General features: G+C 37.1%; 1 protein-coding gene and 2 long non-coding RNA genes across 4 annotated transcripts in view; 1 reads left to right on the forward strand and 2 right to left on the reverse strand.

Annotated features, from left to right (window-relative positions):
- Positions 1-25,230, forward strand: part of LOC134813719 (probable phospholipid-transporting ATPase IIB) — a 46,136-nt gene that overhangs the window by 13,197 nt on the left and 7,709 nt on the right. For both annotated transcript variants that reach the window (XM_063821584.1, XM_063821585.1), the window contains 8 exons: positions 4,014-4,106; positions 4,961-5,104; positions 6,188-6,304; positions 7,026-7,163; positions 7,306-7,395; positions 7,570-7,719; positions 10,656-10,816; positions 10,976-11,141. In XM_063821584.1, coding sequence (XP_063677654.1) covers positions 4,014-4,106; positions 4,961-5,104; positions 6,188-6,304; positions 7,026-7,163; positions 7,306-7,395; positions 7,570-7,719; positions 10,656-10,816; positions 10,976-11,141 — 1,059 coding nt within the window. The remainder of the gene's footprint in view (positions 1-4,013; positions 4,107-4,960; positions 5,105-6,187; positions 6,305-7,025; positions 7,164-7,305; positions 7,396-7,569; positions 7,720-10,655; positions 10,817-10,975; positions 11,142-25,230) is intronic.
- On the reverse strand, positions 13,407-15,978 carry LOC134813976 (uncharacterized). Its single transcript, XR_010160076.1, has 2 exons — positions 13,888-15,978; positions 13,407-13,759 (listed from the first exon to the last, which is right to left on the reverse strand). It is a non-coding gene; the product is annotated as an uncharacterized LOC134813976 (long non-coding RNA).
- Positions 20,148-20,820, reverse strand: LOC134814198 (uncharacterized). The gene is made up of 2 exons (XR_010160115.1): positions 20,629-20,820; positions 20,148-20,500 (listed from the first exon to the last, which is right to left on the reverse strand). It is a non-coding gene; the product is annotated as an uncharacterized LOC134814198 (long non-coding RNA).

The raw sequence follows: 25,230 nt of genomic DNA on the forward strand, positions 1-25,230 counted from the left end.
GTACAATTAGACTGCCAGTACACGATGGAAAAGGTGATAAGCCTGTGATTGCGAAGAAAGAGACTGTTTTAAACAAACTTTCTACAAGATTCGCCACAGAAGATGGCACTTCCACGCCGAAAAACAAACTTTGTAAGGAGAAATCCGGAAGAAAGGCGCTCGATGCCGAAACGATTAAAGATAGATGCACGGTCAGGACGAATTTTGAAATTGAATTGTGGAAGTGTAACGACATGGTACCTGGCCAGATTATCAAGGCCAAAGCAATTCAACGGGTTTTATTCAGACTTGGGTGTTCTTTAGAGGAAGCTTGCCTACAGAATATATACAATATTTTCGGAGGAAAAAAATCCAGGTGTCCTACGTTATCAATTGTGCGATCCATGGAGCGGGTATTAAGACTAAAATCTAAGAAAAGACGTCGTCGGATGATGAGTATTTTACCTACCCCGGAATGTCAGAATGGAACAAAGAGTACAGATGATGTGGTGCAGAATACTGTGCATCAGCCATGCCCAATAGCTAGAGTGAAACCAATCTTGTCATCGGAAACTATTCAATCTATTCCAAAAATACAAGGAAAGCTGTCTACTAATTATGTCCATGCAAATGTGACAGGGAAGCATTCTTTTGCCTTTATTTCCCACATTGCGGTAATGCTAGAGTTAACTAGATCACTAGGTCTAAGCAATTTGAAAAGTTGTGACGATGAGGAACTTGTGCATAGATCGTTGAATGAAATAAAAAATAATCAGGATTCAAAGAAATATCTAAATGTAATTGATAGCGCGGAAGATATTGAAAATGAAGTCCCTGAAGTCTTAAAGCAGGTAAAGAACCTATTGGGGTGTGTGAAAGTGAAACAACCAGATCGAAGTTCTGTTTCAAAACATAGATGCTCTCATAATCTAAAGAGCCATTTAGCCAGTTATATAATATAATAACATCTATAAACAAAAGAGCACCTAAAGAGGCTCAGCAAAGTGCTGGCCTATTTACGCTTACGAAGACTCATTCGTTCAATATGTCTCAAAGTAAATAAACTCCTCCATCCTACTCTATCTCTTGCTAAGTTCACTAAGTTGGTAAAATCATCTTCATTTTTTAAATAAATTTGTCTCTTAAATAGGTCCTTTTTCACAATAATATCATACAAATTAGTCCTGTGTCTACCCACTCGTCCCTTTAGTGTTTGACATCCTAGTGTAGCAAATAACAGAGACTGGTAGGCAGGTGTGTCGTTGTCACTGCGTAGAACATGACCTAGCATTGCCCACCGTGCCTTTTCCACTCTCTCGTAAAGGGGCCTGGTCTGGGTACGAGCGTAGAGGGCCTTGTTAGATATTGAGCTAGGCCAATATATGTGTAGGATGCGCTTGAGGTGCTTCCTCTGAAGAACATCTACAGACTCTAAAACATGCTGAGGTACGGCCCAGCAGCAGCAGTTGTACAGGAGCACTGATACTACTAGTGAGTCGTAGAGTTTGATCTTTCTCTTCTCAGTTATCTGACTCCTCTCTGATCCCTGGCACCACAGCTTGTCAAATGACCAGAAGGCAGAGTTAGCTTTATTTATTCTATTAGTAACATCCTGCTCTGATCCAAGCTTAGTATCAAGAAGCGTCTCGTTTCTCCACTCCTCTTTTCCTCTTAGTTCATTATCCCACTCGTCACAGGCACCAACTTCTTCTAAATACACTCTGGTAAACTTTGTCTTTGTGTCATTGACAAAGAGACTCCATTCACTGAGAATATTCTTGGAGATCTGAAAGATATCCTGTAACTCCTCCATATCTTCACCAATCTCCTCTAAATCGTCTGAATAGCCGGACTCAAGAGGCATGTGGTTATCGGCTATCGGAGGGTTGGGTCTTGAGGGGAGGACTGCTCTTATGTGCACTACAGCTCCAGCTAGATTGAGGGTAAACAATTTACCAGCTGTGCTGTCTCCTTGGGAGGCTCCTATGTTGAAAGAGAACATCTCTGAGTCAGTAGAACACACTCTGACTACTAGAGTGGTGTTAGCCATGAGGTATTGTACAAGCCTCAGGTCGTCTCTGGAGCATCCTGCAGCTTCTAGTAGTCTGATTGTTGTACCTCTGCGGATGGTATTGAAGGCAGCTGACATGTCGATACTAACTTTGTTCCATTCAAACTCCTTCTTCATTACTACAGATATGAGCATGCTCTGTGCCCAAACTAGGTCGGCACTGCTCCTGCCAGCTTTGTAGGCAGCTTGGAACGGTCCAGTGAAGTTGTCCACAGCTCTCTCTATTCTGTTTAGCACTATCAGTGACAGGATCTTTCTAGAAACATTCAGCAGGGTCAATTGCAATGGTCGTATCGACTTAACTGGGCCACGAGTTTTACCAGGCTTAGCCAGTGGTGTGAGGATGCCTGCTCCTATTGCTTCAATGTGAATGTTTTTCTCGAAAGACTCGTTGAACACATTAGCCAGCTCTTCATGAAGGAGGGGGTTGTTCAGGGCTTTCATGACCTCGCCAGGAACTTTATCAATACCCACTGCTTTACCAGACTTGAGTTTACTGATGGCTCTCTCTATCTCTGCAACGGTGATGGGACTGTTAAGGCTAGATGGGGGGTCAAGGAAGGCAGGAAGGGTAGGCTCATCAGCGTCATTGAACTCAGCTTCAAAGTACTCCTTAATAATCCTCGCTTTCTCCTCATTAGTACCTGCGATATTCCCAGCAGGGTTGTGGACGGTTAGAGCTGGTCTAACATATCCTTTGGCGAGTATCTTAGAGGCTCCAAAGTATCTCCGGGCGTCGTCTGTGTTGTTTACCTCTTCGACGAGTGTGTCAGCACTGCGGTTGTTGATATCTCTGAGTCTCTTTGTAATCTTACGTCTCAGCTGGTTGATGTTGGTCTTGACATGCTTCCTGTTGGTCGGGAATTTGTTCTGCATATTAGCAATCATCAGCTGCTTGCGTTCAAGTGACAGTTCAGCGATCTCAGGATCAGTACTGAAGGATTTGTGCTTTTTTTAGCCAGTTGTTTGGCCATAAGAGGTAGCCTCCCTAGTCTTGGGACATCAGGAATGTCCGAGGAAGAGATTATTGAGGAACATCTATTTTCATTACTGAATAATGATGTATGTCGTGATATAATGAAGATTCCTCAACCGTATGATGTTAATCGTATTACAAGTGAAGTTCTAAAATATATGAACGACGATAAGGACTCGGCTGCACTATAGTGAAAATTATTTTAATGATAGACTTTTATATTCAAGTTAAATGATATAAGTAACTTCAAATTAGAACCTCAAGTTCTTTTATTTACGTTATTACAGTAACACCTGTAAAATTTTTACTTCATTGACACTGTTTTTTAATTTTGTAATATAATATATTGACAAATTGTTTGAGCGATAACTTTTACATTGAAACATCATTAGACGTGACTCTTTTTAACTTTGTAATATAATATCGTGACAAATTGACTCATTGTTTGAGCGATAACTTTTATGAAATATCATTAGACACTATTTTAAATTTTGTAATATAATATCGTGACACAGTGACTCTTTATTCAGTTATTAATTCATTACGATTAGTATCACTAGATTTAATGATATAGATTATCATAGCCCTATTTTCAGTGTTGACACTGTGAATGGAATCTGTTGTTTTTTAAAAATTATTTATGAATCAGCTGTTTATATTTCTATGAATTATAATTTTTTATTGTAATGATCAAATGTATCAATTATTTATCGGTTGTACCTATGTTATATGACTGTTTTACTCTTGTCATGGGCATTCCTATATTCCTACATGTAATGACTAATGAAGTAATGAACAAAAATACCAACGCATGACCTAAAAGTAAACTAGTCTAGAATATTCACTCCATTGCAATGTCAACCCAAATTTGAATTTATGTTAAAAAAGTTAAACTTTCTAAGCCTGAATTTTGAAATTTAACATTAATTAGTTTAACTTTTTTAACTTTTTTTAACGTGGACCCCCCCCTATATTATATCTTTTTAGCCGACACCAACGAAGTTTGCTAAGAATGAAGTGAGAAATACCAAATATAACCTGTTGACATTCATCCCCAAAGTTTTGTGGGAACAGTTCAAGGTAGGTTTTGATTTAATTTAGTTAAATAATTAATTTAAACTTTTTAATTTTTGTATTCTTTGTGCGCTGACAATCACTATTCAAGTACTTAATTTAATTTTCTAACGTATTTTGATGAATTTCTTGTCTTATCTTATCTTATCTTATGAGGATTCGTTGCGACGCAACAAGGCCATCGAATGAGTCGACCACATTTGTTATTTTATTTCGGCATTACCTGCATTACAATGTAAACCAGCACTTTCAAGGAAGAGCTTTACAAGAAGCCGAAGGATCGTTCCTAAGGCCAGCGACGGTTAAGGCACTATGCCACACTTTCTTCGCCCGTGGCTTCGCTGTGTTGATCAAGCACAGCTCCTCATTTAACCCTCACACCCGATTTCTCGAGCATTCGGCTGAGTGAACCGTGGGGCTACATAGACCACTCGGGATCCTTAGCAGAGCGTCAACGACGCTCACCCCACGACTAGGCAGGCAGTGGGATTCGAACTCGCAACCTCACGATTACAAGGCCGATGATTAACCAACTGATTAACCAACTGCGCTACCTGGCCGTTTTTTTCTCTCACCAAACTTACACATTATGATCATGCTATCATGTTGGAAATATTCAGTTTTACTAATTGGTTAATTAATCAAATAACTAATTAATTAACGAATTAACTAATTAACTAACTAACTAACTAACTAACTAATTAACTAACTAATTAATTAACTAATTAACTGATTAATTAACTAACTAATTAATTAACTAATTAACTAATTAACTGATTAATTAACTAACTAATTAATTAACTAATTAATTAACTTACTAATTAACTTACTAATTAACTAACTAATTAACTAATTCCCAGGTGTTTATCAATCTCTACTTCCTGGTAGTGGCAATCACTCAGCTGATCCCCTCACTGCGTGTAACGTATGTTTACACTTCGTGGCTCCCCCTTGGGTTTGTTATCTTTATAACCATGTGCAGAGAAGCGTTCGATGATATCAAGGTAGGTTTAACCTTAAAACACAAGAAAATATCTTGAGATATTTTTATTATCACTTCGAGATGGCCAGGCCTACTCTCATGTGACAGCATGTAGTAGGCCTGGCCATCTCGAAGTGATAATAATAATTAAATGTTTCGCAGATTGGCAATTGATCGGTGTAGTTGGTGTTGTACACACTGCACTGATAACGATATCACGTTGAACGTGTAATGTAAATATAGTGTGGATTCATGCGAATATATATTCTAAATAAGAGATATTTTTAGTTTGATAAATAGATCTTTAATACTAGCCTCACCACATTCCTCATATCCCTCTTCCTTGCAGAATGCAGCAACTATATTAAACCAAGTTGGCAACCATATTCGAAGTCACATTCTCAAAATGAGCTAAACAATAAACATGACTGTTTTTACCCCTAAAAAGCTTTATTTAGTATACGTATGATGATGAGCCAAAATTTGATAAAACTTATTATTATTAATTAACAGAGAAGGTTGAGAGATAATGAAGTAAACTAATTAACTAGTTCTAATTAACTAACTAATTAACTAATTAACTAATTAACTAACTAATTAACTAACTAATTAACTAACTAATTAACTAACTAATAAACTAACTAATTAACTAACTAATTAACTAACTAATTAACTAATTAACTAACTAATTAGCTAACTAATTAACTAACTAATTAACTAAATAATTAGCTGACTAATAAACAGAGAAGGTTGAGAGATAATGAAGTAAACTAATTAATTAACTAACTAACTAATTAACTAATCAATTAACTAATTAACAGAGAAGGTTGAGAGATAAAGAAGTAAACTAACTAATTAATTAACTAATTAACTTATTAACTAATTAACAGAGAAGGTTGAGAGATAACGAAGTAAACTAACTAATTAATCAACTAATTAACTAATTAACAGAGAAGATTGAGAGATAACGAAGTAAACTAATTAATTAATTAAATAACTAATTAATCAACTAATTAACTATTTAACAGAGAAGATTGAGAGATAACGAAGTAAACTAATTAATTAATTAACTAACTAATTAATCAACTAATTAACTAATTAACAGAGAAGATTGAGAGATAACGAAGTAAACAGTGCGGTTTACAAGAAACTAACTCCGGGAGGCGTTGTCAAGATTTCCTCTGATAAAATCAAAGTTGGAGACCTCATCTATATTGAGAAAGTAAGTTATTTTTTAGGTTTAGCTTTTCAGATTACTTTGATAAATGTCTCGTAATTGAAAAGTTTTAAAATTGGCATATACAACACATAGCAATATAATAGTATCATGCAGAAATAAAATGCCATTAAAAATTTTACAGCACACTTTGAAGCCAAAGAATTAATATTCTTGAGGAAGGAGTACTACGTTATATATAACAAGAATTGGGCCCGTTGTTTCGTTTTGGCGGACGCTAGATTTCCGTTCACTATAACTATAAATATAAGCTCCAATCAGCTCACTTCATAATAATAATATTGATACACATCAGTACACTATGCTACGCATGCCACGTACAAATTGGGCTTATAACCCAATACTATACATTGCATAGTATACATTAAAATACACTCCCGCCGCGCATTCATCGACAGGCTAGCTATATACATCACATCTCCACAAGCAATACTCGCGCGCTGCACTGCGCGCTAGTTGTCATGGTAACTAACGGAAGGAAGGAATGACACCATATTTAAACCCACCTACTGCTACCTCCAAAATCCACGTTTTTCTGCAAAAACGTCCATTCGTAACCTTTCACTATTGCCTTTTTACAAAAGGGTGAACGGAAAAAATAACACGTGACCAGCACTTGATGATGTACACAATGTGTACAATGTACACGTCATGTACATTGTACAGTGTACACATGTACAATGTATACAATGTAACCTCCTCTCAGGACGAGCGTGTTCCTGCAGATGTGATCCTGCTGAGCACGACAGAAAGGGCAGGTTCCTGTTTTATCAGGACTGACCAACTAGACGGGGAGACCGATTGGAAACTAAGGCTAGCCGTGGGAACCACTCAAAAACTACCGGTCAGTAAGTGGGAATGTTTCGTTTTTATATTGTAGTTTTATGGTCTGTATACGCTGTAACGCTGTAACTCTGTAACGCTGTAACGCTGATTGTTAACCAATGGATTATTTTATATTTTAAATTTATCTTTATTTTCTACAGTCTGATGCGGATGTGTTAAGGTGTGGTCCCTCAATATACGCTGAGAAACCCCAGAAGGACATCCATAACTTTATTGGAAACTTCTATTCGGTAAGACGTTCATTTCACTTGAATATTATTTAAGCTATCGAATAATTGCTGATATTATTCATGTTCTAGATGGGATATAAAGATATGAGCCTCTTCACATTTATCAGTTTATCGTATTTTATTTCTCAACTTTAAATTAATTGATTAAAAAATTAATTAGCTTTAAATTCACAGGCGCTGCCGGTAGATACAGAAGAGCCTTTAAACATAGAAAACACCATGTGGGCCAATACAGTGGTTGCTAACGGAACCGCACTTGGAGCTGTAATCTACACTGGTAGAGAGACCAGAAGCAGCATGAACACCAGTGATGCACCCAGCAAGGTACTGATCTACATTGTTATATTTTATAAATTTAGAGTGTTAAGTTTTCTGGCTTTAGTATTGACGATATGTTTTCAAGCATAAGTTAATTTTCTTAACTTAGTATTCATGTTATTTTCTGGGGTGACTAGTTTAAACACTGCTGAGTATAAGTTTATCTTAATAGCGGTGTTATTATATTATTAGTTAGCAATTAATGAGATCAGTGATAAGAAAGGTTAGGAATAGCAAAATTAATGATACTTCAGAAATCAGAATACATACAAAACAGCTACACAATTCACAAGTCATTTAATATGATTTAACGAATAAATTTACATGACGTAATAATGTGGTTGGTAACACATAAACCATTTTAGTTTAGTAGTGGATTTATCAGATCCTTGTACAGCGCCTAAATAAAGTTGACACACGTATCTGAAATAATTGATAAGGCTCCATATTATCAGGTCTTTATAATAACAGAGAGTAATCCTAGAACAGCGCAGGAAAGAGTTGCTCCTATCAGAGTCATCAGAATAATTTTCTTATCTCTTGAAGATGATGGTTGTAAGATCTTTTCGGCCCCTTCTTCCTCAAGGTTATCTGTACCTGTATTTGTCCCTTCGGTTTCTACAACCTCATCGTCCCCAGCTTTGTAAGCCAGATTAACCGTACCTGTCCGATCTTCAGAGTCTTGATTTCTATCGAATGTTGATTCTTTTATCCTGATACTTGCCTTGTGAACTTCACTTCTCAAATCAAGCTTCCAAATTCTGTAGCCCATCGTCAATGATTGGAGGATTCCAAAGGATAAATAGCTTATATAAAGTCCCGCAACCTCTAGGTCGGTTAAGAACACAGTTATTGCTACAATCGGCACGCAAACACCATAAGCAACTATACTGCTTGCCACCGCTATGTAACGTTGTTTCCCGAACGGAACAAGGATTCCTTTAGCTAGCACACATTGTAAATGGTCAAATGGTAGCTGTAGACACAACCACCACATGGTGTCGCATCCCATTATAATAACATCCTCGTCAGCAGTAAACAGCATCATAAATGGTTTCCGAACTAGATAGATGATAATGATGAGGACCAACGATTCTATTATTACGTTGAAAATGGCCAGCTTCATGTGCAGTTTAACTTCATTCAAATCACCTCTGCTTAAAGACTTTCCTATGAGAACCGCTGCTGAGTAAGCTATGCCCAAATTAGGAGTGAACGCAAAACTTATTAAACGGAACTGAATCAGAAAAGTTGAAAGAACAATTGTTCCATCAAATTTACTGAGAAATACTGCAAGTTGAAACAGTCCTATTTCTGCCATTATCGACACAACCCCAGAAAGTCCAAGTTTGATCATGGGCAGCCAATTTGTGTATAATCCTTCATGTATACCTCCCCATAACAAAGTTCCTTTCTTTATCATGACGAAGCAAATCATCAGCAATACTGCCAGAGTCGTAAGATTACTCCCCAATACCGCCAACGCAAGGCCACTAGTCTCCAAGGATAGTATCTCCACTAGTATGTAGTTGAAGAGCAAGTGAGATGAAAAGCTGATTACAGCGATTACATAGACAAATTTTGTCTGCTTTTGGATCGCTAAATAGTTTCCAAGTATTTTTATAAGATAGTATATGTAACCAAAGATGCATGTCATTCTAAGGTACTCTTTTGCCACGTCTTTAAAAGCTGAGGCATCACCCACGGAATTGTCATCGTTTGGAAGAGCATCTATTATGTAGACAGCAAAAAGATATGGTCCCAGAGTCAGTAAATACAAGATCAACCCTTGAAGTATACACTTTAATGTGACTGTGCTCAAATCCTTCTTGTGCTTTGATCCATAAACTTGTGGACCATAAGTGTCAAAAACGTTAGCATAACCCACAGCGAATGCAAACACTACAGTACTGGAAATAGTGCTTGCAAGACCTACACCATCAAGAACATGGCTGCCAATCCGTCCAGCATACAAAAGGGTAATAGAGGTAGCACCACTATTCAGAAGACAGAGGAAACTGATTGGTGTGATCAGTTTTAAAGCTTCCCATTCAGCCTGTAAGGTTGGATATGATGCCCGATTCTGCAGTGATGTCATGGCATTTGAGAACTGAAATTTATGGGATATTATTGAGTTGCCATGGACAGGCATTCAGACGTTTAATTAAACACGAATGATTTTATTGCGAACGTTTCGGATTTGTAGCATCACGCATTTTACCATTTGTACTTTGAAGGGTCGAATTATATATGTATAAGAGAAACTAAATCGTAGAACAAGAACCAAACTGATTAAGATAATCTCTATCGTAGAACAAGAACCAAATTGAAATATTTTGAACTGCTTGCCTTGCATTGCATATCAAATAACTGTTTTCTTATCTATTTTGAATTTCACTGGTTGAATCTCAAACAACATGTTTGTTATCTTTTTCGGAAGCATCTGATATACAACGTACGTTTTGCAGAAACGCCATCCATGTAGGCTAGTTGTATCTCGAGTTCAGGATTTATCCCTTTTTATTTGAACAAATTGGGGCATTCTGTACGTGATAACGAGTTGTGTGGGGGGGGGGGGGGGGCCGGGGTTGACAGCAAGCATTCTGTACGTGATAACGAGTTGTGTGGGAGGGGGCCGGGGGTGACAGCAAAGTCAGGTTGCCGCACACAGACCATTTTAGTTCATCATATTCATCAGATTCTTTCACAGCGCCCAAATAAAAAAATAAAGTTGATACTAGAATTTTAGATTAGGTAAGATTTATATTCTCAAAATGACATCGATGTGAACGGCAGTGTAGTGCACTGTAAACAAGGGCGGTCAAACTATTAGATGACCCTGTAGAGTAATCTACTAACTTTCCAAATTATCCAAATTATAATTATGTAATTGTTCTGAAATGGCTCCCCAGTAACTTCACAACATGATTATCCTCCCTCAGATAGGACACACTGACGCCGAGATTAACAACCTGACCAAGTTGCTGTTCCTACTAACGGTAGCTCTGTCCACTGCTCTAGTGCTGCTCAAGGGTGCCACCAAGGAGTGGTACAAATACTTCATTAGATTCATCGTCCTTTTCTCTTATATCATCCCCATCAAGTAAGTTTGGATCTTGTGTCGGTATCTTGAAATAAGATTAGAAAGGTTTTGTGTTTTAAATCGATCTTTAAAATATACAGTCTCAAGTTACCTAAAATCTGAACAATTCAGATCTCAAACATCTCAATAATGTGTAACACCTTAACGTATTTTTTTCAGTCTGCGAGTGAACCTGGACCTCTCTAAGATATGGTACAGTATATGTATCCACAAGGATGATCAGATACCGGATACGGTGGTAAGGAACACGACCATACCTGAGGAACTTGGCAGGATAAGTTATCTTCTCTCCGACAAGACCGGGACTCTCACCCAGAACGAGATGGTCAGTGACGTCATATTATGTCTTTATGTTCTGTGACGTCATGATATTTTCTGTGACGTCATAATATGTTCTGTGACGTCATAATAGGTTCTGTGACGTCATGATATTTGATAAGTCGTCATATTAATAAAACAAAAGTTAATAAAACAAAAGTTAAATTTATTACCAATTATTCAATCAATACATATCATAAATTCTAATATTGGAAACACAATGCAAAATGGATGTCTTAAACTATAATTTCATTGTGACTAATAATCTATTGACTTTCAAAGTTGAATTTTAGTTAAGTATGAAATGCCACCACATCATAGTTAGGGTAAAATGTTATTTTTAAATTTTAAAATTGAGAAGATTGCTCTATGGCTTAAAATTTAAAATTCTAGCAAAAGATATCTTATTTTTAAATAGTTGGTTACAGTTTATGACAGTACTGGCATGACTAGTTTTATTGTGGCTGGTAAAAGGACCCAGTTGCCTGTAAGGGCTTTACCGAACCCCAGGGGACCACAATGTGATAAGATCAGGCCAGATGTTTCTATGTAGAGCAATTTATTTATTTTGGAGCTATGGTTACGTGGTATAGCTGGTGGTCATGTTTAAAGGTCAGTTTATCCTTGTGTGCTAATTATCCATCCAGATGCTTAGTGATGTGGGTAAATCATGCCCTTCTACGATATATAATGTTTGACCATAAATTTGTTTTTACCACATAAACTGTGGCACTAATGTCAATTAACAATATTTACATTCATTGATATTTAAAGCGTGTTTTTTCCCCAGCACTACTACACAACAAAAACCTGTCGGCCCACCGAGGAAACACGATCGCAGAACAAAGAGCCCAATTGTGCTCTTCTATTCTGTGATCGTGTGTATCTACTATAAACTAGCTAAATATACTAAGAAAATTTAATGGAATCATTACAGTCGTTTGATAAGTTCACGTGTCAAAGTAATGTTCATGGTGATCATATTTTTCGATCCCCGGTGGGCAAACACTCGTCCGAAAGGTCAAGGCAAACCTGTCAATGTTTCACCATACGAAGTAAGGCGATTTGAACATATACTCAGCTTACAACTCAACCCATGGGACGAGACGTCGTGAGCCTCAAAATTCTTCAAAATATACAGCACATACCTAGTTAGCAAACACTAAACACAACATACATACGATACCAAATAATGTATAATGCCATTACTAATTCGAAAGAAAATATATCTGCTATCTAATTTTAAAAATTAAAGAATAAACCTGAAGAAAGGAGAAGGAGAGGGGTTTGGGAGAGGCAGAGAAGGAAAACAACAGGATCCTGTGCCGCAGGATTTTAAAATTTGTTGTATGATGATTCGTTTTGTTTCGTCTCTTAGATTAATATAGGTCTGATACCCTTGTCATGGTTCTTTGCAATAACACCGTGGTTTACTCATATGATTAAGTTTAGTTAATTAACCTATTTCAATGATAATTCATTTGCATCAAAGTTGTAACTGCACCATAGTTGTCTGTCATATTTAGATTGTAGTTCTAACAAAGCTTTCTTAAGATTATTCTTGAATATACTGATAGGAGTGGAGAAGTCTATTTCACTCGTTGACTTACGGCAGTGATTCCAAATACTGGTTGATTGGTAAATGAATAGTGAGGACGGAGTGGGTGGGATGAAGTAGTTGTCTCGTCTTGGTGACCTGTTGAATAAAGAGAACATTGAGACTGGTGATTGGAACTTATTAATTTTAAACATTTCCAGTAAACAGTGCAACTTATGAAGATTGTGGACAGTCAGGAAGTTATACTCGTTACAGATTGGTTTACTGTGTTCTAGTTCAAAGAAATCTTTGCCTAACATCTGCTTGATAACTTTACCGGTCTTATCCCTAGTGATAGGCCTTACTCTGGCACATGTTTTGAACTTATTGAAGTACGCATCATTATCACCAAAGAGAATTCTTATGCATTTCTTTTGTGTTTTAAATATGGCTTCTAGTTTATTATTTGATACACCTCGCCAAACAGATATTCCATAACATAGGTGTGATTCAAAAAGGGTGTGGTACAGGTCCTTATAGAGTGTTTTAGGTACACAGCGTCTGATTCCACATAGTCTACCAATCTCACATTTCAATTTACGATTTAACGCTCTCAAGTGAGCATCCCAGTTCAGTTTTTGGTCAATAATGACTCCAAGAAACTTAGTTTCCTCTGTTACAACCTATTCCTGATACACAATTAAAAGGAATGTTAATACAAAATAAAACTCGGAATTATAATAAATAAACTGAAATAGAAGGTGTTAATAAATTAACACTAGATATTATAATAATTCACTTACTCACTAACCTCCCTAGACCTGTACCCGATTCCCACTATAAACTAACTACTAACTAACTACTTACTAAAACTACTACACTAAAATATCACCAAATAATATCCGAACTAAAAGTCTTTACTTCCTACTAAAATATATTACTAAAACTATGTTTATACAAATTACACTTCTTCGTTACTATCTTCTTTCTTCTAGTTGACTACTACTTACACTCCTAGCTACTGTTTACTATATCTTCTTATCTTCGTTCCACACTCCACTACAATACTACACACACACTAAAAACACCTGAAATATGATTCATAAGTAATACAATAAATATGAATCATCTACAACATAAGAGATATATAAACCTACAACTATCATCAATCAATATAAAAGAATAAACCTAAACTATAACCTACACTAGAACCTACCGGTGTTCTACTACACTATCCACGAAGGACTTCGCAGGCTGGTACACCTTCTACACAGCACTGTTACTCTAACACACCTTCTGTTACTCCTTCCTCGTTGGATCTCTTCTTTACCTCTTCTTCACCGTGACACCTTCTCACATTAGCTATAATATATATTTATAATACAAAGAATAATCTTAGAACTCATATATTATAACACTCATCCCAATTTTAAAATTTTTTTTTTTAAAAATGCCCGAAAACCGATCCACCAAAATACAAAAAGAACTGTCGTGCACAACACGCCGCGCCGTTCTAAATCTCAAATTTTGCTAGTAATAAGTAAAATTTTCCTCTCACAAAGGAAAAAGGTCTACTTAAAAAATCGTTTAAAATCCACGTCATTTTAAAACTTCCGTCTCAATCATCTGAATCAAAAATTATCAGATTTACAAAATTCAAAGTACCCCATAATACTGCAGAATTCTGCAAAATCATAACTTACGATTAAAATTGGTGTTTTCACCGAAACTCCCTTTTAAAACATACCGTATTTCTTGAGAAATTGCTGTGTTAGAATTTTACTAGAAAACTGATTAAACTGGAGCTAGGTCAATATTCCGAAGAATAAGCCGACAGTTTAGCAAAACCTCTCTTAGTTGAACTGGAAAAAGGCTTCCACCAACTGTAACAATCAAAATATAGGTTATTGCTCAACTGTTTCTAAAACTCAGTTTTCCAGTAAGATACAAACTAATCAACAGCTTTAACAATATCTTAACATGCACACTCGATATTTATATTTTATATGAATTGATCTATTTGTTAGCAGTGTTAAAATTGATACTGACAGGTACTGACTAACTGACAAGAAATTAACTGCGAAAAAATAATAATAAAGTGATGTTAGGAGATAGGACTTTGGCACTGAAAATTTGTTGTTAATAGTTACCAGTTCGAGATCATATACTCGACCTGAAAGTTTAAAAAGTTTCCGTTCATGAAGATAGGGATCTGTAATTCGGGGTTAAAATTATAGGAAAATACGTAAATGAGGTTAACTTTACACAGTGAATGTATCCAATTTTCTTAGTTTAAAATACCCAACTTTCTAAAATTTTAAAATCTAACTGTTAGGAAACACTGCCACACTGCAGTTATCAACATCATAACAGGTGATGTTTGAAATATTACAAATTTCCCTGTCAAAACACTCGCTGTTAAACAGGTTACAAAATTGAAAATATACATGAATATTAAAATAAGCTTTTAAATATGCACGTAAAAAGTATATAAAATTCCCGTTAAAAGTTGTAGTTTTGAACTACAATACAAAACTATAAATAAATTCTTGTAAAACAAATCTGTTAAAGTAATTATTAATAAAATGACACAAATTGGTAAATTACATTACACGTGTTGGTAATTAAAATGACATGAATGGTGCTTTGACACTCCTGAGTATAAGCTCAGGTCTTTGGTTCTTTGACACTCCTGAGTATAAGCTCAGGTCTTTGGTTAAAACTGAGAGTTCTGGAACAGTCCGGTCTCTATAACTCTACAAAGATCCTCAGAGTTGGCACCTTTTTTAGTAAGGCAATCTGCTAGCATTTTCTGTGTGGGTACCCAGGTAATAGATTCAATATCCCCACGCTCGACACATTCCTGAATTTCCGACACATCCAATCGGAGCCTTTTCTCTTCACACTGCTTGGTAGACTGTATGCTTTGTAATAGTTGGTTTGAGTCTATAAAACCATGGATAGGAATGACCCTTAGCTTGGGGTCTCCATACAAAATCTCAGAGAGAATTTGTCTCACATAGATGGCTGCTCCCATACCGTCGTTACAGGCTAGTGTCTCTGCAGCAAAAGCTGAATGTACCACTCTTTTAATCTTCCTGCTTGACCAGTCCACAAGATTTGCTGTCTTGCCATTAGAGACAAACACCAAGTATCCACGTCCACTATCTGCCTGATTACCTGACTCTGTAAACAGGTTACCAACACTTGCATCTGAGTAGAAAATTATATGTATTTTTTCTTTGTCTAGATCCATAGCTCTGTACGATAAGCACTGCGGTCCTCCAGGTATCTTCTTTACAACTTTGTTAAGGACTTTAACGTGTTTTATACACGGCTTGTTGGCATATGTGGATAGCTCTAAAGTGTCGAAGCTCAGATCTGGTCTTGATTGACCGCTGAGCCATAAGAGTTTCCCTAGCTGTCCTTGGTAATTCTTTTTTTCTTCTTCATTAAGAATACTATCTACTTCTTTAATCCTCGTAGGCGAGATTTCTATAGGTTGAATCGTGTCGCCGTAGTTTCTCTGGTCTATCTTTATAGTTTCCAGTTCTTGGTGCACATTCCATCCCAGATAGGTGAAAATACCAGCGTTCATTCTGGATATCTTGAACTTTTTCCGAATACCTGCTATTATCTCTTTTTGGAATTTTGCTGTTCCGGCATACAAAAGATCATCCACATGGGTCACCACTACTCCTTGTAGTTTACCGTTCTCCATCTGCTTGAAGACACATTTGTCTAATTTTGACATAATGCAACGTTCTTTCAGGTATTCACTGAGAGTAAGATACCATTTTCTTGCTGAATCCCCGAGTCCATATACCGGTTTCCTCAGTTTCCAAATGATACCATTTTTTCTGATGTCTGCAGGTGGTTTGAGATAGACATCTCTGGATATCTCTTCCGATTGCAGGAATGCGGCTGTAATGTCCAGCGATTCTAACTGCCATCTCTTGCTAGTTGCGATAGTAAATAGCAAACGCAAACTGGTCTTGTTAATGGTAGGGGCATCAGATCTTGGGTAATTCTCTTCAAATCCACGTGCTACCAAACGTGCTTTAACTTTGCTATCCTTTTCTGTTATTATCCACCTGGACGACACCACACTTTGACCAGTGTCCTTGACTTCTTTGTAGACTTCAAACTCTCCAAATTTCTTTATCTCTAGTTCTTTTGCCTCTCGGATCTTTGTGTTACTTTCCTTTGACATTTCTACATTAAATGTTAGGTTGTCTTCTTCTATACAAAGTAACCTTTCTACCTCTTTATCAGTAAAATCGATAACTTGGGCTTCATCTTCTCCATCAATTTGCACATTATAGCTGTTCTTTAGTGTGCCTGTAGCCTTTCCTGCTCGACTATCTATTAGTCCATTTGTCCATTCTGCATTGTCACCGTCTTTGTATCTTATTACGTCGCTCTTTTTTAGTATTACTACATTTTTCTTTCTTTTAAGTTGTTCAAAATTAGTCAAATTCTGTTGATTCTCTTCATCTTCGACTGATGGAGTGGCTTCTTGTGGTAAAGGTTCAGTCTCCGCTTGATGTACTTCTATAGACGAAGTATCAATTTCGTCGTTAACTGCTGAAGTAGATGTTGAGACTCCGTCTTCTTCTGAGTCTGAATTATACACGCTCTCGTATAACTGTGTCTTCTTCTTTGAGGAATTTCTTTTCTCTCCCTCACTCTCATGAGAGTCATGAGCCTTTGTCTCTGGGTGAGGTCTTTGCTCTTTCTCTGGTTCTTCATCAGTAGGTGAGCTCTCTCCATTTATCATCTCGTCAGCTCTTTTCTTTAGCACTATCTTGCAGGGGTTAACACGGATTAGGGCTCCTCCGTGTTTAATCAGCACCGAATTGGCTAACTGACCAACTACATACCCAGGACCAAGGAAAGTTTTGTCTTTCTTGTAGTATACTTGATCTCCTGCAGTGTACTTAGCGTTATTGGACTCATATACTCGTTCACGAAGCACTCTTTTTAACTTTGCAGAATTCTCCAATTCTATAAATTTCTTCCGGGCTGTTTCCATAGCATACAGGTTCTCTGCCACTATTTTACTAGCTGTGGTCCCGTTTAGTACAGGTAGATTTTCATATTCTAGCACTGATGGTACTGAAGGGGTCCTCCCAAAAACCAGCTGATACGGTGAAAAACCGAATACGTTATTTAATGAGTTCTTCGCATTACATGCCCAGGCAATAGCAATCTCGATGTTACAGTTTTGTTCTTCAAGTATAGCATTAACCATCCCAGATAGCAGAGAGTGATGTCTTTCGATCATACCATTGCACCAAGGTGAAGATGCAGGTGAGGTTTTAAAGTTAATTGAGCACATTGAGCACATCTCAAGAAAGTCATCATTTACAAACTCTCCTCCATTATCACTCATCAAGGTGTTCATTCTCCCGAAGATTGAGATCCAGTGATTGAAGGTCTTTGTCATTATTTCTTTTCCAGTCTTTGTCTTTAACGGAGCTGCCACAGTAAATCTGGTCACAGTATCTATATAATGAACAATCCAAATTCCGTTATCTAGCTTCTTCAAGTCTACCGCTACAACATCGTTAAATGTGTTTCCGCTAGGGATAGCAACTTTACGGTGGGGCTTCTCACGTGACTTGTATTTCATGCACCAGTCGCAAGATTTTTCACATATTTCAAGTTCTTTAATTACCTCAGTAACATTGGGAATCTTTGTCGTCTTTATCCATTCTCCGATCTTTGTGGTAGAACCATGAGCAAAATATCTATGGAGATGATTAGCTGTTTTCTTTGAGTCGTTTATATCCACTAAAAAAGCAGTCTCTTCTTTTACTGAAGATACTGTGTCTTCACTCCTTCCAATAGACACTACTAGATGCCCTGATTGAGTATCTAAAATGTGTTCTTCTCCTCCCATTGCAAAGACTTTCTTCTGCCACATGTCTATAACGAAACGAAATTCATTCATCGTTTGTCTTGATAGTAACAACGGTATTTCACTATCTACTACGTAAGTTTTTAGAGTGATGTTTCTTCCGAACATTTTTACTGGTAGCGAAACCAGCTGAGTAGATTTGACTCTGTTTCCGTCTCCAAAACGGAACGTTGTTTCGCAATGTTCACTTTTTATCTTCATAGTCTCTTCTGGCGATAATGATTCTTCATAGATCCTCAACCATTGTTTTCCACAGACAGTAGAACTTGCCCCTGTATCCAGTAGGGCTTTATTCACCGTTTCTCCGATGAAAAATGTGTATCTTTCGTCTCTCTCTGGGAGAGCAACTTCAGATTCCAATTGTATTACATTTGTTAAGAACGTTAATCTTTTGTTATCTTCTTTCTTCTTGGCATTGAACGTGTTATAGGGACACCCAATTACTCTATGTTCTGGCGATCCACATATTAGACAGGTTGTTTTCTTGAAATTCTCTGCCTTATTCATAAAACCTTCTCTCTGATAGTAGTTTGGACTTTGTCTTTGGTAGGATTGTCCAGTAGGTCTTTGTCTTTGGAACGGCTCTGTAGAGTTGGGTCTTTGGTAGGATTTCTCTTCTGGTCTTTGTGTATTTCTTACCTTTTGGTACTTACCACCTTGGAAATACAGAACATTCTCTTCATCTTCTTGTTCTCCGTCACTTGTACTGCTATGCTGGTTTCTTTTGTCACTACCAGACGAACAATATCCACTTCTGTCACTTGCTGAGCTGCTGCTGTGGTAAGAATCTTTTGTATAAAATACTGGTTCTTGTTTGATTTTTAGACCACTAGAGCTAGCTTCAGAGAAGTAAGGATTTGTGCTCTTCCCCTGATCATTGCTTGAACTGGATATTATTCCAGAACCATCTCCAAACGTACGTTTTAGAGCTTTCACCATGCCATCATACGTCAGTGTTTCTGTTGTTGCTCGTATGAGTCTTTTCTGTTCTGATGTTAGGCTTGCTTGGTGAAGTAACTTGAAGGCCTTGATCCCGTCTTCATAAGCATCTTTGTCTTCTCGAAGAGACTTCAGTCGTTTGTATCTCTGTTCGAAGCCTCTGATGTAATCATCAATACTATCTTCTTTAGAGCGATTGTACTGCTCAAATTCTTCGATAGCTTGAAACAAGCTTTGTGTGTCATCTTTCAAGAAGAGTTTGTCCAACTCACTTGTCAGCTTCGCTACAGTTCCAAGTTCTGCAGGTAGAATCTGTATAGCTGCTTCATGAGCTTTTCCAGACATAAATCCAATCAATCTGGCCGCCTGTTGTGCTTCTTTAGCTTGAGTTCCAAGTACCCATATATTGACTTCTTTCTTCCATAGACCATAATCTGTCGCATCATTCAATACTGGTATTCTTTCACTACCCATCTTTACTTTACTTTAAACTTTACTTTTCTTTTACACTTTACTTTTCTTTGACTCCTGATGGTTTTCTTCCTGCTACCACTGTTACAACCTATTCCTGATACACAATTAAAAGGAATGTTAATACAAAATAAAACTCGGAATTATAATAAATAAACTGAAATAGAAGGTGTTAATAAATTAACACTAGATATTATAATAATTCACTTACTCACTAACCTCCCTAGACCTGTACCCGATTCCCACTATAAACTAACTACTAACTAACTACTTACTAAAACTACTACACTAAAATATCACCAAATAATATCCGAACTAAAAGTCTTTACTTCCTACTAAAATATATTACTAAAACTATGTTTATACAAATTACACTTCTTCGTTACTATCTTCTTTCTTCTAGTTGACTACTACTTACACTCCTAGCTACTGTTTACTATATCTTCTTATCTTCGTTCCACACTCCACTACAATACTACACACACACTAAAAACACCTGAAATATGATTCATAAGTAATACAATAAATATGAATCATCTACAACATAAGAGATATATAAACCTACAACTATCATCAATCAATATAAAAGAATAAACCTAAACTATAACCTACACTAGAACCTACCGGTGTTCTACTACACTATCCACGAAGGACTTCGCAGGCTGGTACACCTTCTACACAGCACTGTTACTCTAACACACCTTCTGTTACTCCTTCCTCGTTGGATCTCTTCTTTACCTCTTCTTCACCGTGACACCTTCTCACATTAGCTATAATATATATTTATAATACAAAGAATAATCTTAGAACTCATATATTATAACATCCTCTACCTTTTTAATTATTATATTATTCAATGTCAGTTCTAATTCATTGGTGTTTGAATCTGGTTCATTTCTACAGTTCGGCTTAAAGTGGATATAACAACATTTCTTTGTGTTGATATGCAGCAAGTTACTCTTCATATATTGATGAACAAGTTTAAGAATTTTGTTAGCTTTGCAGTAAAGTGTTTTTATACATTTATCTACAACAAATATGTTGGTGTCATCGGCAAAAAGTATAAACTTACCTAGGTCTGATACTCTATATATTTCATTGATGTAGATAATGAAAAGCAAGGGACCTAATACTGACCCCTGAGGCACACCAAATATTACAGACAGTTTTTCGGATTCTTCTCCAAGTACTGAAACATATTGCTGTCTATTAGAGAGGTAACTGGCTATTAATTTATTTGCAGTCCCTCGAATTCCATAATTATTCAGTTTTTTAAGCAGTTTATCATGACAGATTGTATCAAAAGCTTTACTTAAATCAATGAAGATGCCTAGTACATGATTTTTATCTCTTAGTGATTTTTCAATGTAGTCGACAGAGAAGTTAAGTGCATGGCTTGTCGAATGATTTTTTCTGAAGCCATATTGATTTCATATAATAATCCTTGCGACTGAAAGAAACTGTAAAGCCTGGAGAATATAATTTTCTCAAGTATTTTACCAAATATCGCTAAGGTTGAGATAGGCCTGTAATTTTCAAGAAGCTCAGCATTTTCTTTCTTATATATTGGACTTATTTTACCTACTTTTAGGTCGTCTGGAAAAACTCCCTGTTGCATACATTCGTTATACAATACCGATAGTAGTGGACTAATTTTGCCTGATACTGCCTTTACTATATGTACTGGTATATCACTAGCCTTGCCATTCTTAAGTTCCGATATGATCTTAGCCACCTCTTCAGGTGAGCAGTCATGTAGATATATATATTAGCTGTATTCGATTTAGGTAAGAGGTCACAGAAACTTGGAAGCTGATTAATTTGTATTTCTCCTAGTTCTGTGTAGGCTGCATTAAGGTTAGATGCTAGGGATACAAAATACTTATTGAATTCATTCGCTATAACTCTGCGATTAGTTATCTTTTCATTGTCTATGGTAAATATAGGTCTGATATCACGTTTCTGTTTGCCACGAATTTTATTTATAAGTTCCCAGGTTTTCTTGGAGTTTCCCTGAGTTTCAAGAAACTTGTCAGAATAATATTCAGATACAGCCTTTTTACGAACCTTTTTTAGAGTCTTTCTATATTCTTTGTAGTCATCATAACGGTTTCTTTTATTACAGCAGATAGAACACAGGCATGTGCCCCCTTTTGTGTCAGTTTCGCCTTGTTTACACTTAACTTTCCTGACTTTCGCCCAGGCATCATACAGTCCATGGCAGTGGTTTACTGAGGCTATAATCCCGCCAGTAATCCAGGGGTTGTTCTGCATAGTGCGCTTAGTGGTTTTGGGTACAGCTAGTTTGCAGGTTTCGTCAATGCTGTTTTTAAAGATATTATGAAAGTTGGTAAAATCTATAATTGGTTCATTATCTAGTTTATTACCCAAGACTTCAGCAAATTTATCAGTGTTTGACTTACAATAGTCATAATATTGAGTGTGCTTATGAATATTTTTGGTCTTGCTAATTTTCCAGTCAGATATATTAAATATAGGGAGGTGGTGAGATATGTGATCAGTTATGACTCCAGAGGCAGTAACAGAGTCTAGGTCATTTGTAATGATGTTGTCGATGCATGAGGCATTACATCCAGGCTTTTCATGAGTTGCTAATGATATCAATGGGAAGAAGCCTCTACTGAATAGGACGTCTTCATACTGTGCAATAATGTTACTGTGTTTACCATGGAGATTAATGTTAAAATCACCTGCAATGTGTGTATGTTTTGGTGCTTTATCAAGGATTGACGACAATTCTTGGAGAGCTTGCTCAGCATTGCCACTTGGAGGGCGGTATATTACTCCTATAGAAGTAGAATTTCCTATACTTCCTATGGTTACAAAGAGGGTTTCTAGATTTTCTGTTACTTGTGACAGGTTGTTATTTTTAACAGCATTAAAGGAGTTAAGGACATATAGAGCTACTCCTGAGCCTTTTACTTTCGAGTCAAAGGTATCTTGATAGAAGCTCTCATAGCCTGTGAGTTCGTACAAGTTTTTCAATTCAGGGCCAAGTGCCAACATTTGTTTCAGCAAGACCAATTACAGAGAATTTGTTAGTAAATCTAGCTATTTCAATTGCCAGCGAGTCAAAGTTTGATTTGTTGCCATCAAGATTTTGAAATATTAGTGAGTTTTGCACTTGTAATTCGTGAGCAAAGGTGTGGTTTATGCCTTTTACAGAATATGAGTCACAGCTTTCAAGTACCTCAGAGATTTTACGTGTAACATCATCTGCATCAGTGTTATCATCATTGTCATCATTCAGAAGCTTGAATGGGTTATAACGGATTACTGCTAGGTGGAGACAATTATTGCAGTACAAGTCAACTTTTTGATTTTGTTTGTCACTGGTGTTATAGCATCTAGAGTGAATGGGACAGTTACAGTTGTAGCATTCAAATATAGATTGACCTAGATAGATACTTTTTAAACAGTGGGCACAGACCTCTTTTTTAAGAACATTCATACTGGAGGCTGATAGCCTTCAACATGAGGCTGTCCTCCGGCGGCATGAGAATAAAGTGTTGAACCAACCTTACCGTCCCTCCTCCCCCTCTTCCTCCTATCAGTCCCTCCATGCATCCTAACAAGGACAGTATTACGGATTAAAGTAGCAAGTTTGGCCACTCCCTTCCAATTAAGGTGCAGGTAATCCGTCCGGCCATATTTGTCAAACTCCCTGGACAAGGTTGGGCAAAGTAAGCCAGTGTTATTATCCAGGAAGTCATCAAAGCCATCAACGAACTGGACACCAAAGTTTTTGGGAAGTAGCTCACGTCGAATAAGCTCTATAAAGTATAGAACTTTCCTATTTAAGTCAGTATTTCGAGTTGGTAAAAGTGGACAAAGAAATACTTGAGCAGTTGGATTGGCCTCTTGGATTTGCTCAATCTTGAATTCTAAAAGACTAAATATAGCAAAAATTTCACGTTGAGATTTAACAGATGGTCTTCTAACATCATTAATACCACACATAATAACAACGTTCTTGTATCCACATGCAAGATATGGGTTAATGTCATCTATTGTCGGAGTCCAAACATTCCGACCAGGCAGCCATTTACCAAAGCTCCTCTTGTGATCCTCTCCAAATTTCATACCTGATCCGTTTGAATCAGAGAAGATACAAGTACTAGCACGATTCTTTCCGTCTATTGATCTGAAAGTAAAACTATATCGTACTGCACCAGTGACTGACCCCTTCTGGATAGAGTGCTTGTAGTGAGCCTGACTCCTTCTGGTCATCCTGTAAACTGACCTGGGGGTACACTTGTGTGTGTGAACTGAGTTGTTCATTTCAGTGAAGAGGACTTCGCATTCACCTCCAATGGAAAGAGTCAATATGCTAGATTCTGGATGTATCACTGGTTCGTTGTCAGAATGTTCTGGCAGGTAACCCTCGCCTTCTTCGTAGCGGTTGATCAACACGCTATTCGTTACAGGATTTTCTTCTGCACAGAACTTCTCATTAATTTTCAGGATGAGCGCAGCCAGTTTCTCCGGTATTTCTGCATTTTTCTTGTTCTCATCCCTGGATCCACTGTATTTGTATTTCTCTCCAAACGAACACACTGAGTGCCCATTCTCCTTGCTGAACTGAAGAGATTCGCAGTACTGGAGAAGATCTGATTCAGCATCACTGTCTATGAATTCTTCCACTGTGTCTGCCACAGGTTTTTCTTCATTTTTAAAGATGGTCTTTGATAGAAGGTGCTTATCATTTAATGCAGAGCCAGATGATGGCTTATCGTGAGGAATTGTAGTCTGTTGGGTAGACAGTTGGTCTAGAGACTGCTTGATTCCCTTCAGTTCAAGAGAAATGTGCGGTTCCTGCCGAGTATGTTCATCAAGCTGGTCAATGATATCATGTATCAGTTTCTCAGTGTCAAGCTTGGGAGCAGTAGATGAGACAAGACCTTTGGTGGAAAGATCAGTGATTTGTTTCTGAAGGTCCTCAATAGCCGTTTTAACACCATTCACATCTTCACTTAGTTCTCCTTTACAGTGGTCTTCTATGCTTTTGACCCGGTTTTGATGGTCTTTCAAACCATGTTCATTGGTTAGTAGGTGTTGCAAGTGAAGGTCGAGGTTTTGGATCACCTGGATTGACTCTTTCATTTTATCAACATCAATTGTTGATAGTGATTTTGTCAAGGTTTCCATGTCTTTGAGGTTCTGACAGGCAGAGTGTACCTCATAATCACTATTGGACTGTTGTAG

This window comes from Bolinopsis microptera, chromosome 4, assembly GCF_026151205.1.
Source record: "Bolinopsis microptera isolate Bmic1 chromosome 4, MBARI_Bmic_1.0, whole genome shotgun sequence".
Lineage (NCBI taxonomy): Eukaryota > Metazoa > Ctenophora > Tentaculata > Lobata > Bolinopsidae > Bolinopsis > Bolinopsis microptera.